General features: G+C 37.5%; 1 protein-coding gene across 5 annotated transcripts in view; it reads right to left on the bottom strand.

Annotated features, from left to right (window-relative positions):
* ap1b1 (adaptor related protein complex 1 subunit beta 1) overlaps window positions 1–21,719 on the bottom strand; it is a 30,296-nt gene that overhangs the window by 4,233 nt on the left and 4,344 nt on the right. For 4 of the 5 annotated variants that reach the window (XM_051893548.1, XM_051893549.1, XM_051893546.1 and 1 more), the window contains exons 5-22: window positions 20,688–20,933; window positions 19,207–19,397; window positions 18,621–18,842; window positions 18,360–18,480; window positions 17,070–17,165; window positions 16,730–16,845; window positions 16,276–16,441; window positions 15,873–15,971; window positions 13,600–13,859; window positions 13,115–13,313; window positions 12,603–12,623; window positions 10,333–10,362; window positions 9,958–10,101; window positions 9,425–9,570; window positions 8,375–8,504; window positions 5,614–5,698; window positions 4,774–4,860; window positions 3,187–3,341 (exon numbers count right to left, since the gene is read on the bottom strand). In XM_051893548.1, coding sequence (XP_051749508.1) covers window positions 3,187–3,341; window positions 4,774–4,860; window positions 5,614–5,698; window positions 8,375–8,504; window positions 9,425–9,570; window positions 9,958–10,101; window positions 10,333–10,362; window positions 12,603–12,623; window positions 13,115–13,313; window positions 13,600–13,859; window positions 15,873–15,971; window positions 16,276–16,441; window positions 16,730–16,845; window positions 17,070–17,165; window positions 18,360–18,480; window positions 18,621–18,842; window positions 19,207–19,397; window positions 20,688–20,933 — 2,514 coding nt within the window. The remainder of the gene's footprint in view (window positions 1–3,186; window positions 3,342–4,773; window positions 4,861–5,613; window positions 5,699–8,374; window positions 8,505–9,424; window positions 9,571–9,957; window positions 10,102–10,332; window positions 10,363–12,602; window positions 12,624–13,114; window positions 13,314–13,599; window positions 13,860–15,872; window positions 15,972–16,275; window positions 16,442–16,729; window positions 16,846–17,069; window positions 17,166–18,359; window positions 18,481–18,620; window positions 18,843–19,206; window positions 19,398–20,687; window positions 20,934–21,719) is intronic. The other variant, XM_051893547.1, reaches the window with a different exon arrangement.

A 21,719-nucleotide genomic window follows, 5' to 3' on the forward strand; every position in this document is an offset into this window, starting at 1 on the left:
TAATATGCAACATACTGTAAATGGAAATATAAAATAATAAATCAATGTGCTCATTAGAGATCAACACATCAAAAGCAAGATTTAAACAGACATAATTTAGCTGAATGAGTACATCTAGGAATTAATGGGCATCTCCTTATCAATCAAACCCCAGCCTACTCCACTTAAAGCTTCCATTAGTTCTGCCAGATTTTGGAGGATTTTGTCTTAGCTTCACTCAAAAAGTAGTGGGTGCGCACACAGACACAGTGATGACACTAGTGCCGACTTGCTTTGTGGCATCAGCTTCCTGTATGCAGAGGCGTTTTATTAACAGTTACATTGTTCTATAATTTGACTCAAGAGATGAAGTGAGAGAAAAAGAAAGAAAGAAAGAAAGAAAGAAAGAAAGAAAGACTGCACAGGTGGGTGGTGGGCATGAACCACAGAAAGGAGGAATAGTGGATGGTGTGACTCGAAGACTTGGAGATATAGCAGCAGGTTGCAACAATGGGGAAGAATGTAATCAAAGCGCAGATGAAAACAGATGAGATGGTGGGATGACAGGAAGAGTGGAAGCAGCGGGGTACTGCACGAAGGTCTGTGGAGGAATGCTTTAACAGATCCCTGCCATCAGATGCTTTCCGCATGTAAAGGGGAACTGGGCCGTGCCATTGGACGCCTGGTTGCCATAGGGACCAAGAACAGTGACAAATTGTAGAGCTTTGTAGCTAATGGAAACATTGCTAGATATTTAGAAGAGTGTTTTCCAACCTGGTTCCTGAAGGCACACCAACACTACACATTTTTTGTTGGTGTGTTTCCAGGAACAGGGTTGGGAAACACTGATTTAAAAAACACAAGAGTTCACAGTATAGCTACACGGCCACATTTTTCTGTCCTTTCAGATAAATATTGTTTATGTGCCACATTGGCCAGGAACAAAACAACCATGATTCATGGACCGTGTTAGAATGTGATGAGAGAGATATGGAAGATTAGCAGACCCATACAAATGTGTTGTGTTTGAGTGTTTCCTACAGAAATCTCTTCTTGTACAGTCAATATCTTGCAATTCAAATACGTGAGTGAGATTTTACAATGAATATAGCAAGTTTATTCAATGAAAGATTCATTAGAATGTTTGCAAGTTGAGTAATTTACTCGAGAATCTCACCACACTGGTTACGCCATACATTTGTTTTTGCGAGCAAACATGAGAACTCATTTTTCTTGCTGTTATTTTGCATTATACTCTGTCTTATCCCATTACATTTAATTCAGACTGGCAGCCCATATCTCAGATAAAATATAATTTCGGTATCACTTTATTTTAGGGTCATTTAACTAGTTGCTTATTAGCATGCATATTGCTAGAATATTGGCTGTTTATTAGTACTTATTAAGCCCATATTAATGCCTTATTCTGTATGACCATATTCTACATTCTTAATCCTACCCAATACCTAAACTTAACAACAAACTTACTAACTATTAATAAGCAGTAAATTAGGAGTATATTGAGGGAAAAGTCATAGTTAAAAGTGAATATGTGTTCCCTATACTAAAGTGTTACCATAATTTCTTTGTGGTGGTAGTGAAGATTCAGCAGCGGTGGAATGCTGCCGCTTAAAAGCGCTGCAGGAAATACCGGTGTGTGTAGGAGAGTGAGACTTGTGCACATTAAAAGCACATGCCATGAGTCGGGTTCCCATTGAAGAGCAACTCCTTTGATGAAGGCTATTCAATTTGATTTTTTCTTGGAATGAAATCTGGCAAACAATTCCACGTACACAATCTCTGTGCCTTCCTATAATGCCATGCTTTTCTATTATGACAAAAGGACTGGAAAAATATATGAAAATTTCTATAGATTTCCTCATACTGTGGTTTGCTTGATCATTCAAAACAGTTGCTCTTATATGAGGTCACATGAGTGTTATGTCCAATATTATGCCTCACTATTACTGACATGCTGCTTTGTTTCTGTGGACTTTACTGTATTACTGGTGATTGTGGAGCTAAAAGAAAGAGCCATGCTCATGTAAAGGAAGCAAGGTGTAAAAGATATAGATGTTAAGATTTTTTGGGGGAAAAAAACACCCAACCTCCATTTCCTGCATTGTGGTGTCATCATCAAAGGTGGTTGGAGAGATGAGCAAACATACACAGAAAAAAATACAACAAAATCAAACAGGAAAACCAACACCACAAATGATAACATGTAGACAACAAGATGTGAGAGAGGATACGTGGGCACATGGTGCAGATTTAGCCTAAATTAAGCACTTGGTGGGGGGCTTGATGCATTTTATGTGATTAATTTTATGTTAGATAATACTTTATGTAACATATCTGATGGTTCCCTTTTCAAAGAACATAGAGAAAAGTAATGGCACACCAATTTGTATGCTATTCATGAAAAGTGCACATCCTGATGAAATAATAAAATAAATGTGCATGATGAAAAGGGTGCACTTGCTAATGAACTCTGAGGCAAAATAAGTAAATGTATAATATATTAATAATTAAATTCTCTCAGGTGGATGCATATTCTGCTACTGGGAATGAAGCATGATGGTGTACACAATTCTAGGTACACTTGAGATCTGAGAGAGAAGAACTGGTTCCCTACAATTTAGCTTGAGGCATTATTCATGTGGGAAATGTGAAAGGGAACGCGGGAGAGAAGAAACATACACTCCACATTGGGCTGAGAGATAATGGCAAATCCCAAAAAACCAAAGGGAGGAAGGACTGACAGGAGGATTGACATCTTTACTTGACAATCTTCTTTTCTTATCTTCACCCATGCAGGATTCGCCAAACACTTTCTGAATGCAATGGCTGGGTCTCCAACCTAGCATGCAGCCCGACTGAGGCATCTATAATGCCAAAAAATGCTATCTAGACATGCAGCTTGGTAGCTTTTAAGATCTTCCCAGCAGTCCTTTCCCCCTGACCCTTTTCCTCTCTCACGCGTACACAAACACAGATCATTCTCCCACATGACTCATTAGGAAGTAACAGGGGAGTCATTCCGTGCAGCACACTCTCTCACATGCGATTGCTACTGTCTCCTCCAGCACATCCTCTTGTCTTTATCGATCTATGTATGTGTTTGTGTTCGAGTGGTACTTTGCTAGTCTCTTCACATGCTTTTAAAGGCCACTACAACATCCTTCATCTCTCTTTGTTTCCGTTTACCGTGTAGCTGGGGTTTCCGGTCTGCACACGCATTTCTGCCAGCACCCAGATGCCATTGGTGAGTTTGATGGACTGGTACAGCATGTCCTGCCCCTCCACTGTTCTCTTGGCTATGGTGAAGATATTACTGCCTTGCAGCTTGTTGCTGGCTGCGTCTGTGAGGAGAGAGAAGTTACTCATTAGCAAAACAGACACACATAGCATGTTTTCTGAAGACAAAATGAACCTGAGTGAGTCTCTATGGCAACTCTGTTGCAAATGTGTATTTTTACTTACACGTTGTCATATGAACCAGTCAGTAATTAGATTTAAAGGAATAGTTAATAGTCCAAAAAATAAAAATTAACCTCATGCTTTATGCTGTATTCTCATTCTTCATACTTAGGTGCAATGTCAGAGTTGCCTTTTTTTTCATAGAAAATTATTAATCTCTACAATGAGATGTTAACTCCATAACCACAAATATAAACAATACCTGGTTTCACCAATTCACTAAAAAGAACAATCTCAAGATTTTCTAATGTTTTTGAAACAAGTCTCGTATGCTCACCAAGACTGCAACAGTTTTACAATTTAAAATATGAAATTATTACAATTTAAAATAACTGATCTATTTTAATATATTTAAAAAATGTAATTTATAACTGTGATTGCAAAGCTGAATTTTCAACAGCCATTACTTCAGTTTTCAGTCATATGATCTGTAAGAAATCATTGTAATATGCTGATTTGGTGCTCAAAAAAACATTTCTTATTATCAATGTTGAAAACAGTTGTGCTGCTTAATATGTTTGCAGAAACCATGATGAATTTTGATTAATAGAAAGTTCAAAAGAATAGCATTTATATGAAATATTTTTTGTAATGTTACAAACATTTTTAATGTCACTTTTGATCAAATTAATGTGCCCTTTCTGAATACAAGTATTCATTTATTAAAAAACCTCACTGACCCTAAACTTGCAACCAATGAGACACAAAAAAAGCTGTGTTGTCTCTTTACAGTCTATATATTATTTTGAGCCCCTCAGATTCTTTCTCATCACATTCCATTTAAATCGCAATCTCAAATCTGGGCTAACATAAAAAATATTTTGCTGTGGGCAGTAGATTCATATATAATGATGCAGGAAACACCTATATTTAAAATCAAGCCACATGGATTGAAGAGAGAGAGTGTCAAAAAAGGGAGAGATTTAAAAAGAGCACTGAAGACACCCAATATCTGAATATCACTGAAAGTGTACAGTATCTGCACGTTCATGCCTGTATGATTCACAATTATTTTATGCAAACAGGTATGTGGAAGAGGATCATTCCCTAAAAACCTGCCTCAAATTAATTACGCCCATACATGCCACCGGATCGGCACTGCTCTTCAGAGGCAGACCCCAACAGGACAGTGTGTTCATTTAAAAGACAGAGTGTGTGACAGTCAAAATAATACAAAGCTCAGATAAGGGTAGAGCTCTTCCTTTCATCCTATCTTTGATTATTTGTTTCATTTCCTCCATTTCATTCCTTACCATCTCCCTCCCCAGCCTTCACCCAATTTACTCATGCATGGCACATATTTATTCCTGTTACCTGAGTTGAGGTGGATGTCTTTGATTTGGAACTGTGCCTCATTGTCATTTGGAATATCCTTCCAGGTGGCCAGGAACACCTGACGTTCTGAGGAGCAGAAGGACAAGAGGAGTTCATGAAAGAGGACAACAGTGAAAAGAAAGAAAAAAAAGAGGAAAATGAAAAAAATAAAATAAATGCAGTTTGGATGTGTCGGAATCTGAAAGCTTCCAGATAAAAGGATACTTTTGAGACTGGTTTCAGGCTGGCTTCTCAGGCACCATATTATCATGTCTAAAGAGATCTAGAGATGACCAAGAAAATATTTCTTGATAGAAATTTGGAAAAAGTACCCATATATATTTGAGTTTTTACCAACCTTGCATGGTGCCCCACTTGAGCCATGCCCAAACGCCCATATGAGTAATCTGAACCATATTTGATTGTGCCTTGATACCTTCCTATCTCTTTATTCTGCCTGCAAAGGCAGTATTTTTCAGACAGCCACTGTGCATCTGTGTGATATCCTGCAGAGACTGAACTCCATTTAAAAGACTCCTGGGGAAAGTCTTCTATGCAAAATCACTCTCTCACACTCACACACTTCTCCACATAACCACGAACATCCTTTCTTACACACTCGTTTGGACACAGATCTGGCATATGTGCTAACACTCTCATGGACTTAAGAGCCAAAACTTAAAAACAATACCCAAACGCAAACAAAGGCGAATGCACTCAAAAAAAAAAAAAAAAAAAAAAAGATTGAAGGATTGACGTTACAACCACCTGAAGCACTCCTGCTAATGTCTAAGAGGACGCAAGCAGTCATTAAAGGTGCAAGAACACACACACACTCACCCATCTTTCCGTCCTCTACAAAGAGCAGGCTGAGGGGATACTGGCAGCTGAAGTAGAACACGTCAATGTTATTCTTCACAGCTACCTGGAACACCGACAAAGAGAGAGAGAGAGAAACACATTACGAGTGTGATTTAAGACACACTATGGCTGTAGACAAGGCTCTCAAACCCTGTTAAGAGCAGACAGGACACGTCCATAATTTCTGCCACAATAAATAGGCCTCTCTTTCTCCAGGGTTTTCAAAGAATGACACAAACACACACAACACAGAATAGTAGGTCCTTTGATCATCTCTTTCTTTGACATTTTGCTTCTATCTCTCTTCATTCTTTTGTTTAAGTCCCTCTGTGGCTTCGCAAAGGTTGGGTTCAGCTCCTGTGTGTGGAGTTCATGTTTGCACGCCAGTTTGTGAACTTCAAACATGCACGAATGCCTCAGAGGCAGCACCTCACTAAGAGGATGGAAGATGTCCACTGACAGGTCAAGAAAACAGTGAGTGAGTGAATCTGTCTTGGATAATCAGATTCAAAAACACCTGTCCTAGTAAATTAGAAATATATTCTTTTTACCGTCTATATTATTTTGGTAACACTTTATTTTAAGTTATTTTAAGTTAAGTTCAGTTCTCACTTTTAACTAGCTGCTTATTAGCATGCATATTACTAGTATATTGGTTGTTTATTAGTACTTATAAAACACATATTAATGCCTTATTCTGCATCCCTTAATCCTACCCAATACCTAAATTTAAATGCGTTAAGGAGTTAATTGAGGCAAAGTTGTAGTTAATAGTGAATATGTGTTCCCTATACTGAAGTGTTACCATTATTTTTATTGTATGAATGTGAAAAATCAAGGTTTCTTCCACAAAAAAAAAAAAAGCAATTATAGCAATTATTAGTTTTTTGTGACCATGAATTTTAAAATTAAGAAATAAAAGAAAGAGGCCACAAAGTCAGTCAAAAAAAAAAAAAAAAAAAAAAAAAAAAATTTATATATATATATATATATATATATATATATATATATATATAAAAACAATCATTACTTTCAGTGTTTCCATTTTTGTATAATTGCAGCTGAAGAAAAAACTCAACCCACCAAATTTTCATCTGATTATGGCTGTAAATCTTTTGAGAGCATGAGGGATTGAAAGGTGCCCAGGGGAGCTTTGTAAAAGCTGACAGCAGGTGCACAGCATCCTTTAGAATACAGACTACACCGCCCTGGAGAGGGACAGGCAGTCCCACGTACTAGACATCCATACCTGCTACACTCCACCTCTGAATAATTCATCCAGCCAAACCGCTCTGAGCTGCACACACAGGCTTTGTTCCTCCCTCACTTGTACTCACTAACTGCAGTTAAAATACTATATAGCACTATCAGGTAAAATAATATAAAGACAGACAATGCACTAAGTAATGTGAAATCAGAGATCAATCCAAATTTTAATTACATTGTGTGTAATTGTCAGGAGTTGAACTAAAGTATTAGAATCTGTTTCTCTTTTGTTCAGATTTATCTACAGCATTATTGGCCTTGTAAATAATGACAATGAGTCAAGCTAAAGGGAAAAAAGTCTTTCAATCAGTCTTTAAGTAACATTCACTTCCTGTGATGCCACTGAAGTAAATAACTGATCTATTATCGGCAGCCACATGTGAAATTAATAATGCCACAAGCCTCTCTGGGACTGGAAGTATCAGCCGTTGTAATCCATGCATACAAAGATTGGAAATGCATGCTAAGCCAAAGCACATCCAGATGAAACAGAACGTGCTGAGCTGAGAGCTGACTGATATTCAGATATATTATTATTGTTACATCAGTCCTTTTCAAAATTCATGTTGCCTCCTGTGATTCAGTGACAAATCCCATAATTATTAGCACACAGCTCTCTCAGACACTAAAACCCCTGCTGATGATGACTTCAGTGATAAGCACAGAGCGGAAAGTGAAATAGATGCATTTATGATTAACCATTTAATACCAATCTAAAATGTGCATTCTGAACATGACACTACCTGATCTCTCTCCAGGAAATCTCAAAACATGCATTTAATCTGAAAAAGGAATTAGATGAACCCTGAGGTGCTCTATAAAATCTTAAGATTAAAACACTATCTTCTTGTAATCTTTTTTTTTGGAGCTTAGAGAGAGAGAGAGAGAAAGAAAGAGAAAGAGAAAGAGAGAGAAACCCTCTTTCCTATATTTTGCATTTGCTTCATTCATCCAAAACAGTCCCCAAAGCTCAACACAATTTTCTCCCTCTGTTTAATTACAACCAATTAGGGATCGCTCTGTTCCACAATGCATATGTCGCTGCCTTCTAGTCTGTGGGCTTTGTGGTTTATTCCCCAAATGCAGTCACTGGAGAGCAATGTGAATGACTCCACTGAGAGAGATAATAAGGTGCAGCTAATTCAGATCTATTGCTGTACCGCTGCAGACCTACAACCCTGATCGATGGAGGACCGAAATGGACATGAATGAAGGGAGAAAGGCATACAAAGACAATGAGAGACAGCAAGAAGCTAAAGAGAACCACTGATGATGATTTTTTTTTAAATGGAATCTCTTCTGAGCAGTTGCATCCCACTGTAACCACCCACACTTTTTTGGGCTGCAGCCTCTGCTAATAATGCTCCCTGGGGGCTTGCTTTATTGCTTTATTTCTTGAAATGCATAACGGCACAACACTCATTTCATACTGTGTGTAAAGTATGATGCTTCAGAAATGCAGTGGAAATATTACCTGCAGATTGTTGAGTGGTTCCATTTTCATGACGGGGCCACTTGTGCTGAGAGGCAGACTGACATCAATGGTTTGATTGGGGCTCAGAGGAGTCAGAACCTGCAGAGGGCCAGCAGGGGCCAGACCAAAACTAGAGAAAAACAGAGAAACACAGTGAAGGGTACATTATGTAATGTTTTTTTGTAAAACTATTAATACATCATTAATCCTTCTTCCAAAACGTGTTTGTCTTACCCTGACTCACTACGGTAAGCCTAATATAAGTGAGAGTTCATTGTAAAGCATTATCTATTGTGATAATTATGGGTTCTTGTAGTGCTGTGCTGGAAGTACCGTGTCTATCAATTGGTATAGCTACGGTCTTCAGCTAGTTAGCTTTAGATCCTTTCCATCTAAACTTGTTATATCTCTTAAACCTAGAAGTGAATGTTTTATGAGCAGAAGGATAATCTCTCTCCCTCTTATTTTAGTTATGAGAAAGAAGCATCATCAGTTAGGAAAAATTCTGTTTTATCTTCCACAATCTATAAATTTGTTTCAAATACAAAAAAAACCTTACAGATTGAGGAAGAAGTTAAAAGATGTAACAAATGTTTAAAAGATGTACACTGACAGAGGGCCCTTCAAGGAATATCAGAGACTTAGTGGTGTATGCTTTCAACTTGGGCAAGTAATCAACCACCCAGTCATCTTAGCAACTGAATAGCAACACCATGTCAACCACTCAAAACAGCCTAGCATTGTGGCAGTGAGAAATATTCTAAAGATCAATGTAGAATATATTACAATATTCTACATTCAGGTTTTACTAAACAAGTAGTAATTTTCTAGACAGACGTCCTCAATCGATGTAAAAACAAATTAAAGTCTCTTTAGAATATCAGCATGTCCTTGAATGATCTCACTGACAAACAGTATAAATGAACAATGTTTTCCAGGCAGGTCTCCAAACTGAATAGGAAACACACAAGATACTGCAGAGAGAAAAGCAAAACCTTGAAGAGACCTCCATCTCCATCCCACAGACTCCTGTTCTGCCACTGGACTCACCTGTTCCTGTTGAACTGAATGGCGAAGTCAGTCATAACGCTCATGGCTTTGTTGGTGAGAGACAAATCCATCTGAATGATCCCACCGCGCCGGGCAAATGTCCCAGAAATCTCGAGCCCTTTAGCCTTCATTGCCGGTAACCACAGCTGAACCCACAGATAAACAGGTTAAGAGTGTGGGGGAAAGAAAGAGGCACACACAGGATGTCTGTGCTTTTGTTTGTCTCATTATCTGTGTACATATGCATCAGATGGATATTTTTGGCCACTGCATTGCACCTTGCTGTTTTTTTTTTTTTAAGCGTCTCCATGAGAGTTGCATTTTTAAGCCAATTTTTTTTTTTTCCAAGATTAAAAAAATATGATCTGTATTCTGTTGGAATATGTCAATCTTTTATTGATCACCACAGCACGTTTTGTGTGTACGCCCCCAAAAGTCCAGGAAATGCTGCCGCATTACAAATTGACTTAAAGCGGGGAAAAGCTTATAAAAGACTGTTGAAGTCTGAGAATATTGATTCATTCTATACTTACAGTTTTAGGAGGAACGTAGGATCCTGTTGGCATGCCAACACCCCCACCAAGGTCAAAAAGGTCACCCAATCCACCTCCAATAGCAGGAGCACCGCCGAGAGCAGCAGGCATGGCTGCTGGGGCCGCCCCCAGACCGGCACCCATCTGAGCAAAGGGACACAAGTATTACACCCTATTACAACTTTTCTAGAATGTTACAAGATCGTCAGGAAAGAGACAAGCAGAGAAATTAACTAAGATAAAAGACATGGAGGAGGAATTTAGCAGCTCTTTGATTAATGAAGGCAAACCCCTCTGTTAATGCTAATACTCCTCGGATGAAGCACATTCATCAAAGTCTGGGTGAACTTTGCTAAAACTCTTTGTCTGACTTACCGAAGGACTTCCGCCGATGTCTCCTCCCAGCTGGAAACAGAGAGAGGAAAAAAGTCAGAGTAAGTGGGCAGGAAAGATGGTGATAATTATGCAGAGGCTGATGAAGGGGGAACTAGCTCAGTGGGTTGAAGTCAGTGAGTTGCTAAGGAAATTGTGAGAGAGTTTCTGTACTCTTTTTACATTCTAATGACCGACTCATTAAACTACTCTCAATTAGGGCTGGGCGATAGGATTATATTGAGGCGGCGTTGTGAACAATTTTGTTATACTGTTTATATTGCAGTATGCAAATACATCTGCATAAGGACTGCTTAAAGTTTGACACATAAGAATGATAAAGCAGCATGCAAGGATGAAAAAAAGCATGTGACGTGCATTATGTTAAAAAAAAGCTATTAAGTGCAATAAGCCATGAAAAATTACTCACCCAAAGCGGTCTGTCAGTCGCATTCTTTTTCGTGGCTTATTGTACTTGAATGGCCAAATACACACAAAATTGTCAAAATGCCCGTCTTGGCGAGTATCCATGTAAACACAGTCGTTTATGTATTAAGTAAACGTAAACAGTTGGGAAAGAATTTGGATGTTTGTCAATATACTGGATTTGCTTATTAAGTATATTCCCTTCCCTTTCCTTTCCCTGTATATAGATAAAACGTTATCAAAATGATTCCATTTCGCATGGATCTGCGGAAACGACTAATAATAATTCTGTATTATGCAGGACAGACAAGTAGTTTGGCAATGTCACTTTGTAAAAAAGACTAAGCGTCTGCACACATACACATTCAAACACACATACCTATAGACTAAACACGTAAATGAACAGCAAGAACGCATTAAAAGTCTTCTGTTTTCAGTTAAAAAGGTGGCATTTAAGCGGCCTCTAAGTTAATAAATAACAATTTTTACAACGGAAATGATTCAATCAAAAACTTACTTTAGCTCGATAATAACTTTTTCCTATAGCTGCTGTAAAGCCAAAACAATCTCTGTCCATTCATTTTCCTATTATCACTGTGAAGCTACTTTGAAACAATCTGTATTGTAAAAAGCACTATATAAATGAAGATGACTTGACTTAAGCCTTAAAGTGACAGCAACCTAATATACCTGCTGCTGTCTATGCCCTCAAACATAGAAAAGAATAAAAAAAATAAATAAAAAAAAATCACTGCTCTTGACTGAGCAACTTCTGTAGCTTTAATAAGAATCAGTCCATATTTCATTCATACAGCGAAGACTATGCAATGTTTTATTTTACATTTGATTATTCAATTTCTGTAGTTTTCCTTATTTGAATGCTACTGTTATATAGACCTACTGTACCTGAAAAACTTAAAGCACTGTTGCTGTCATTAATTTATTGTATTTGTCTATTTGTTTTATTATATATATATATATATATATATATATATATATATATATATATATATATATATATATATATATATATATATATATATATTTATTTTGAAATCAGATTTTGGTCATATCGCCCACCCTTATATATATATATATATATATATTGAAATCAGATTTTGGTCATATCGCCCACCCCTACTTTCAACATGTGTAACATTTTGCATAAGAAGTGCCTACTTGTGTGTTACTAAAACTACCACTACAACCCTCAAACACTGAAATAAAATAAGAGGAAAGGTGCTCTTAGGGTTCCTTCATACTGATCTGAGACTACTTTAAGTTGGGAAACAGGGACTAGACTAAGATCAGTACAGAGAAACTTTTTAAGTATGAACTCGAAGGGTGAGAACACCCACACAGACCTCTCTCTCACTATAATCAGAAGATGGCTGAGGAGACTGCACCTCTGTCCTGTGGGAAACACCCGGCTGATAGAGGAGTGAGAAATGGATGAAACGTTTCCAATGGATTAAAGCAGAAGAAATAAGGGGAATGATGCTGGGGATTTATATAACTCTATAAACACTCATGAATTTTACAGTTATTAAAACTTTTAAAATAACTCATAGAAAAGAAAAAATGTGGTTGCATCAAGTCCAAGATTTTTCATACAAGGTGTGTGATGACAACACAAACAATTCACAGACATCTAGGAGATATTTTACTAATGTTGGCAGCACATTGCTAGGGCTGTAAATGTTTTTGGTAAACTGAATTAGCTGAAGCAGCCCTCTGTTGGTGTGAAGAGTACATTGGTTACCCAAGCTAATACAGATCCCCAAATTAGACTAATGAAATGGCATGATATGAAAGTGTCTGCTTCCTCTTTCAATTAGTTTAATTACCGTATCTGATTCATCGCCCATCTGCAAGTGTAGCATAAGGATAAAAGAGAAGGGAACAACAAAAAAAAGAGAGAGAGAAAGTCAAAAAGAGAAAGAGAAGACTGGAGGGGAAATACAGGCAAGGAAAGTTAACTCTAATTATACAAGACCATCTGTGATTTCTCAACAGACACAATTACACTGGTTAAGGGACTTTGGATGCGTGTTTAAGGATAAGGGGGCTGATCTGGGATCAGAATCCACTTGGATGATCTCGACTTAGTAAAGTAGCTCTGGAATCCGTCAGCAGCAACTTAAAATAAATGTCCTACAACACGTGCGAGCTGAACAACTGACAAACACGTTACCGAAAGCCTGCATGCTTATGTATACGCACACACAGACTGTTAAAGGAACAGATGGGCATATTCATTCTAGTAATTGCTCTGTTTTTCCTCTTAATTAATCTAATTTCACCATAAAGGGGTGATTATGTTTGGAGCAAAGCGAGAGATGGTGGGAGATAAACATACCAGACTATCCAGACCTCCTCCCAGTAGGTCCATGGCTCCCATCTGCATTGAGGGCTGCACTGGAGGGACTGTGGCAGTGGGCGGGGCCAGATCCAGGTTCAGCAGGTCACCTAGGAGATCACCTTGTGATGGAATGACAGCGGGTGGAGCTTCAGAAGGTCCAGACTGGCCAACATCAGGGCTCTCTGCACTCTCGCCACTAAGAGAGAGAAAGAAATTATCAAAAAAACAAAAAACAAAAAAAAAAACATTAAGATAAAATGCATTAAAACACATTTTAAAAAATAAAATATGTAAAATATAAGATAAAATTATTAACTGGAAATAAATAAAAGCGAAAACTAAAACTCAAATAAATATAAATTAAACCTAAATAGCCACAACATTTAATTATAATAATTGTTATTAATAAATATATAAACATCTTTATACTTTCTATACATAAAATAATACTGGAAAAGTATATAAACAAATCAGTGACTCACGAGCCAGCACGAGGAGGAAGTCTCCTATGCTGTACGCCACGGCTGCCCTCCACAAAAGCGCTTGGGGGTTTGTGGTAGACTGAGGCCAGAGTACCAATGTGGCAGATGAGCTCCTCCAGCAGGGTGGGCTCAATCAGGTCCGTCTCCTCTGAGATCAGAGGCTTCTCGGCCAGCACAACCTCTTTAGCTGCCACAGGGTCTGTGGATAGCAGACGCCAGTAGATGTAGCCACGGTCACGCAGATCAGGGTTATCAGAATCCTGCAAAGTTAAAACGAGCAAAATACAGGGAAAGTTAAACTGACCAATAGAATACCAAGGGGAATCATATGCTATTTATGATGTGAGAGTATATATGAAGGAAGATAAAATGAAGCATTGCCGGTGACTGTTCTTTCCAACAAAACCTCATCTGAAGGACAGTCTAATGTAAATAATGCAGAACTCCTGAGCACCAATTCACCTGTGTGATAAGATCAAGTGGAGCGCCAGCAACACCCAGAGCAAAACAGCGGTGAGAGAATTAGATCTGGAGGCCATAAAATGGCACCTGGGATAAAGGAGGACATTTCGTATTCTGACAGGACCCTGGCGGCGAGTACAGCCTGTGGCACTGAACCTCAAAGTTAATAATGACAAGATTCAATCTCAGATCTCAGTCTGACAGCACAAGCTCACAGCTTCTCTGAATATTAATGAGATCACGCACATACTCCTTAGCTTTTACACACAAACATTAAACTATTCCAAGCAATTTCAAAAGGTACATAAAGACAATGTAAAAGTAATCCATATGAATTGTGCGGTTTAATCCAAATCTACTGAAAAGGCATTTATATTAAAGCTGGGAACTGACACAGACTCACAAGATCCTGTTTTGATTCTGATACAAACTCCAATTTGTTGGTGAAATATTATATGATGGCTGTCACTTGAACAAAGGAGACTACAATGATTTGTCACACCAGAGCATCAAAACTGTATTTATTGTTTAAATTTTGTGATATAAAATCCCAGCTTTCAAATTCTGTAAGTTTTGTTTCATATCGAAAGTAACAAAGCAGAAAGCTTATTGTGGTTATTGGATTGAGTCATGCTCAAATAAAATAATGTTTAGTGAAGTTTTGGTCACACATCAACAGAAAACAGCATAAACAGATTAACAAGCATACACAAAAAGATTTTTTTTGGGGAATTAAGTTTTTGGAATTTAAGAATCGATCATCAAACTGATTACTGATAAAGTTGATTGATAAATTGATTTATACTATACATGATGAATAGATTTTTTAGGCTCATATACAGTATATCACATATAATTCACATTTGTATTCACATTTTGATATTCAAATATGGTTAATGTAAGCTTGCTTGCTTGATGCGGCAAAACTAATTTTTCTGGTTCACAAGGAAGCTCAAACGTGATGTGCGAGAACAAACGTAATTGGTTCTTGCTCATCAAGCAAGCACATTTGAGCTGCATCCATCTAAAAATGAATGGATATGCAGCACTCTCTAACACTGAAAAAAATCGTAGGAGCCATTATTCTGTAATGTGATGGCTTAATTAATAGGAAAAGCTTGTTCTGATGATGCAAAAATTTTTAATTTCACTGAAGATTTACAGAGATTTATAAACAATCCAATTTATAACTGGCACAGAGGAAGAAAGCAAGGCTTACTAGTATTAAAAATTGTTTAAATTAAAACGAACCTGTCATAAATTGATCTAATGAAGGGTTTCAAATATCTGGCCCAAAAGCTTAAACCCTAATTGTTCGGGACCATCAGAGTGCTTTACTGTATACATTGCAATGTGAGAATTATGTACATATGCATGCATATAATATATTAATACGAAGCAGATTATGTAGTCTAACAGAGGCACAGGAGTAGGACACTTATCCTAAATCCTCATGGTTTTATAATCATCTTTTGGTTCCTGTGCACTTGAGATTCATTTGAGACATGTTTACTAATCAGAAGTCATGTTTTCTGGTTTAATTATCATCTTATTGTCTGCCTGCGGTTACAAAAAGCAATTACAGCATTTTGTTAAAAAGAATTAAAACGTCAGGGTGTTGAGTAACAACTTTGAATATCTCGTTTTCTTTGGAGTGATTCAGCAAGCCAAACGGCCTTGCTTTTGAGATGTGCAGTCTAAGGATGGCAACACCTCCAGAGAATGCTCTTGAAGGTGTGAGCTAGAATAGGTGCAGTGTCATTTTCTCACTAAAACGTGTGCTTTGATAACCGTCTGTGTGGATATCTCACCTGTGTGGCGAGACTGAGCACTTGTTGCACAAGCTCCTGAGTCTCAGTGGGTTTCTTCAAGAACAACTTCACAATAGCTGTCAGCAACTGCAGCTGCACCTGAAAGGGAAGCGTGAAAAAACATTAACACAGAGGCAAATCCTGTAACACTACCTCCCAAGAGACAAGTTCATGCAAGTTCATTACAGTATTTACTAGAGTATGATTTTTATAATACCACAATTTCAGCAATTTTAAGCACCAATTTTGAAACCAAAGTAAAAAGTCTTCCCATTTCTCTGCCAGTTTTTCTTTATGCTCATGGAGGAATATTAATACAATGCTTGCATAACACAAGTCTGCTTAATACAGCACAAAAAAACAGCAGTTAAGTTGTAAGTGGGCACTTTAAAAGGCACTTCACCTGTGTGCTCTCATCATGGAAGCCTTCCAGGAAGCTCTCCAGCAGCTCATCGGCGTTGTCAATCCTCTCTGCGTACTCTCCCACAATCCAGATCATGGCTGCCCGGGCCTCAGGCTCATCCAGAGAGTCCAGGTTCTCACACAGGGTGGCAATCACACTCTCGTACCTAACAACACAATAAAGAAGAAAGCCACAATGAAGCTGCAAAAAAAGCAAAATGACAGTGGGGGGGAAGGCTGGGTTCAGTGAAACTTTATTAAATGTTTTCTTCAACACATTTGAGTATGAAAGGCAGAGCCGAACAGAGGCTGTGCCAGGACAATGAACCTCTGGAAAATGAACCTCAGCCAAACAGAAATAGGATGCAGTTTTTAGAGAGAAGGAGAGAAACAGCTTTACTGGCAAAGGGGTCAGGGACAGGGGAAATTGCACAAAAAACATAAGTGAAACCTACTTGTTGGGGTACTTGCGGAAGATGTCCTTGATGACCACAATGGCTTCCTGCACCACATAATTGACCTTGGTCTGAATGAGGTCAAGCAGCGTGCTGACACAACGCTCTGCTGATTGCTGTAACGAAGACAGGAGAGACAGAAAGAGAGATCAGCTGATCTGCATAAATGGGATCATCCAGAAATCAGTTAACCAATTATGCAGTTGGCTTTTGTTTCACATCAAGTTGAATCCTTTTATTAGGAGCAGTGAACTTTACAATTAAAATGAACGCTCACCAGATTGCCAGTGTTAATTAAGGTAATAACAATGCTATCCTAATCAGGGTTAGGCCAGCTCACCTCTACTTTAATTGCGCAGCGGCCAATGGCTCGTACAGCTTTACGCACAAAGTCTACATCCACTTCAGTGGCATATTCCTTCAGCTCAGCCAGCACCTACACAACCCAAACACACATAAATTTAGCACAGACTCTCAGAAGAACAAATGCCAAATGTTTATGTATCAAACTGAGCTCCAAAAGTGAGTGATGTTGACATATGGGATTGAAAAAAATGTTTGGAAATAAAAGTTTTAGGAATTTAAAAATAATAATAATAAAAACTAAAAACAACAACAACAAAAATAAAAATTATGAAGAACATAATAAGTAGTAGTAGTTTATTGCCATATCAGCTTCATGGGCTATTTCATGTCAGATACAGATTCTACATTCAATAAATATAATTTTTTTTAACACTATAAAAGGTTCTTTAATTGTACTTGATAAAAAATGTAGTTGTTCATCTTACAAACAGTTTCATGACATCAAAAATTGGGCAGAATAAAAATGTGACCCTGGACCACAAAACCAGTCATAAGGGTCAATTTTTTGAAATTGAGATTTATACATCATCTGAAAGCTGAATAAATAAGCTTTCTATTGATGTATGGTTTGTTAGGATAGGACAATATTTGAAAATATCTGGAATCTGAGGGTGCAAAAAAAATCTAATTATTAAGAAAATCACCTTTAAAATTGTGCAAATGAACTCCTTTGCAATGCATATCCACTCACAAAAATAATTTTGATATATTTATAGTAGAAAATTTACAAAATATCTTCATGGAACATGATCTTTACTTAATATCCTAATGATTTTCGGCATAAAAGAAAAACTGATAATTTGGACCCATACTATGTACTGTTGGCTACTGCTACAAATATATCCTTGCGACTGGTTTTGTGGTCCAGGGTCGCAAATATGCATTTTACATTCAAAAGAAATCTATAAAATTGAAAAAAAAAAAAAAAAAAAACTTATTTCATGCAGTTTCAGTTCTGCTGCCATTAAAGCAAAAGAGGGACAAACCAAATACTAAGACATTCTAACATTTATGTTGATTTTTCAGGTCACTTTTTACTCAAATTGTTGTGCTGATAATATCTAATATGTATTTTTTTTTTTTTTTTTTTTAAGTATTAAATTAGAAAAATGCAAAACAGCAGTATTTACGCTAGTAGTGTCAGACTTTTGGTCTCCACTGTATTTGGGTGGTGTAATAGAATAATGTATGAACATAAAGGATTAGGCAGAGATCATGTTTCACATTATGGAAGTGTAGGGGTGTGGGTGTGTGTTTCATTCACCTGAGCAATGTTGGCCTGAGACGCAAGGCGGATCATGATATCCAGCTTCTCCAGCTTGACGTAGATCGGGTCATTATATTTCACAAAGAAAACCTTCATCTCATGTTTTAGGATTTCAGGGCTGGTAGTAGGAATAAAAATGAAAAGACAAAAAATAATAAAATAAAATAAAATGTATTTGTATTTTATTTACATTTTTAAAATCCCCAAACCATCATCACTTTGTATAAATACATTTATTTTCCTCAGCTTTGCACCTACCGTTTCTGTACGATGAGGTTAATGTTCCTCAGGGCAACATATTGCAGTTCAGGTTCAGCTGAGAGCAGCGTGACCAAAGGTGGAGCAAGTTTCTTTAGCAGAGTGCCGTAATAGTCTAGATCTTTAGGAAGCATCTCCATGAACTTCATCAGAACCTTCACAGCAGACAGCACCACGGCAGAGTTAGCGTGGGACAAACGTGGAGTTACACGCTCACAGATACTGTGGGAGGAGAGTGAGAAACATGCTTCAACACGGCAGACTAAAATTTGTAGCAAATTTCTTAAAATGTTTAAGGGCAAATACATGCTGGGTAGTTTCGGTTGCCTGAAATAAGGCTGGTTAACAAAATGATTTTCCAATTAATTACAATCTACATTTGAAAAATCCAAATCCCTAACCGAATCTGATCACTGACTGAACACTGATTCAATTAGATTCAGTTTGGGTAATCAATGACAATACCAAGCACTACACTGGATCAGCTTTATTAGTGAAGCTAGTGTCTATGTATTATATAGACTTCATTAGAGAAACCATTTAAAGTCCACCACACGGGAGTGATGAAATAACACTGCCCTCTGACCTCTGTGACTCGCGGTCATCACGGGGCGTGTAGTTGGCCAGACAGTCAAGGATGAAGATCTGGCCCCACTCAGTGCATTCATTAAGGGCTGTCAGGAGCTTATTAATGGTCTGAGGGTTCAGGTCCAGAAGGTTGCTGTTAGGATGAGACTCTGCTATCTCGGACAGAGCCGCTACTGCATTTGCTACCACCTAATGGAGGAAAAAACAAAGGCATTAAACTCAATACAGTGGGAGTCTGTGTGCATGGTCTCGAGTTTCGCACAACAAAAGCATGTAATTACATACCATGGAGACTGAGAGATAAAGTACTCGGTTGTGACAGCGACGATTGATCATGAAAACGATGATTTTTCAAAAAATATTGTATTCAAATATTTGGGCTCATAAAAATACGAATATTCAAATATTCGCTTATTTAAATGATGTTTAACGAGAAAGACGTTTCTTTATTTATCAAGTTGTCACATTTTATGAACAAGCTTACAATTAGGCAATATATACATAACAAGCTTATGTTATATCTTAAGATTTTCTTTTAGTTGAAAAACAATATGTCTAAAAAACAGAACAAAAGCATTTAAGCTCAAGCAGAGCGAGTGTAAAAAAAATATGCTAATAAAGCAGACTGCACCAATTATTGTATAGAATGTTTATATTGTTTCAGATGTTCATGTTGAGAAAAAAAAAAAAAGAATATCCACACGCTCATGTGAGAAAACTGACAGACATCACAGAAACACAAAGATAACGGTGTGCTAAGCGAAGTTTCTAACAGCAATTTGTGTTTTCTGTTCTGTCAGCAAAGCAACGTAGTAAAATTTGAATAGTATTTTTATTCTTTGAATAATAATTACAGATCGAATATTTGAATATTCAACTATTCATGCACACCCCTAATTATTATAAGAACACTCTAGAATGTTTGAATTGTTTGTGCTTCAGTTGCCAGTGTTTCAGCGCATTGTTACGGGAAGAGTGTATCCATTATGGGAGTAACACTTTCTGGCTAGCATATAACTTTGTTCAACTTCACTTGCATTTGCAGCCTTTTGTGTAGATACAAGATGTAATGTTACATTTATGCTGTGTGTCTAGGATATCTGTTTAATCTCATATGTGTCATATAGAACGGGCTTCAGTTTACTGGTGTACATTCACTCTCCAGCTTCACCTCATGCAGCTATTCCTTTTAGATGTTTCTTTTTCAAAAACATTGATGGATTGTTGATAATCTAGCAGTGCTATTGGTTTAGTCATGTTTTTATTTGTCACCATTAATTTTCGTAACAGTGTTTTAATTAAAATATTTTCATTATCGCCATGATGGACAACTAAAAGCTTAGTGTTTAGCCATTGAATGTGCAAGTAAATTAGTTCAGTACAAATACACAATTTTTGCCCTAGTTCAGAGATTATTCTTAAAAACATTGCCAATATCAAACCAGCATTTAGATCTTAAATACTAAAGTTGTGTCTCACCATGGGGTTTGAGTCAGAGATCAGGTCTTTCAGGGTGTCCAGAAAGCCCTGGTCTTCCACCAGCTGGGCGTTAATGTCGTGGAGCTTGGCGACACAAACTGCAGCAGTTTTCCTCACGTAGGGGTCTTCATCTTTCAGACACTTCCGCAGAGGTTCACACAGGTACTCTGTGATCTTGTCCACTCGGATGCACCCCATGGTGCGCACAGCCAGCGCACGGATCAGAGGGTTTGGGTCCTCGCAGTCCTGCAGAAGAGAACATATAACCAACACACATTACACCTAAAATATATACATTGTCAGATACACACTAAAGTTCAAAATGTTTTTGAAAAATGTCGGTAGCACTTTATTTTACAGTCCTTTTCCCCAAGTACATACTATGTACTTATTATAGTTATTACAATAACCGGGTAATAACAAGGTACTAACCCTTAACCAAACCTTAATCCATGTAGTAACCTTATATTAACAGTACTTTTTTGGCTAAGTACACTGTAAGTGCAAGTACTGTATAATAAAGTGCAAACAAAATGTCTCTTACCAAGGCTGCCTTTATTTGATCAAAATACAGTAAAAACAGTAATATGTAAAATATTATTGCAATTTAAAATAACTATGCTTTTGTGAAAGTTTTCGAAATAAGAACAAAGAAAGACAATGGAAAGCCTGCACCATGAGAAAAAAATGCTTGAAACAAATTTGATTCTGGAAAGTTGCATGATTTTGAAACTAGCAATGCTACAACCTCTCAACCAACATCCTGTCCTAACCAGATGCGACGTGACACCACAACAATCGAAACATCGAGTGATACGCAACGAGCAACAGGGGATGCTATTTTAGAAATTGTTTCTATTTCTGTGATGTGTCATATCTGATGTGGACAGACAAATTGCTTGTAGCTAGAATCTAACCAGAGTCTGGTTAGGACACATTGTAAGAAAAGTAATTAAACCAATTGCTTTGCTATTTGCAGCACCACTACAACCCAAAGTTGAAAACTAGACAACTAAAGACACAAATGTATAA

Source organism: Ctenopharyngodon idella, chromosome 5, assembly GCF_019924925.1.
Source record: "Ctenopharyngodon idella isolate HZGC_01 chromosome 5, HZGC01, whole genome shotgun sequence".
NCBI lineage: Eukaryota > Metazoa > Chordata > Actinopteri > Cypriniformes > Xenocyprididae > Ctenopharyngodon > Ctenopharyngodon idella.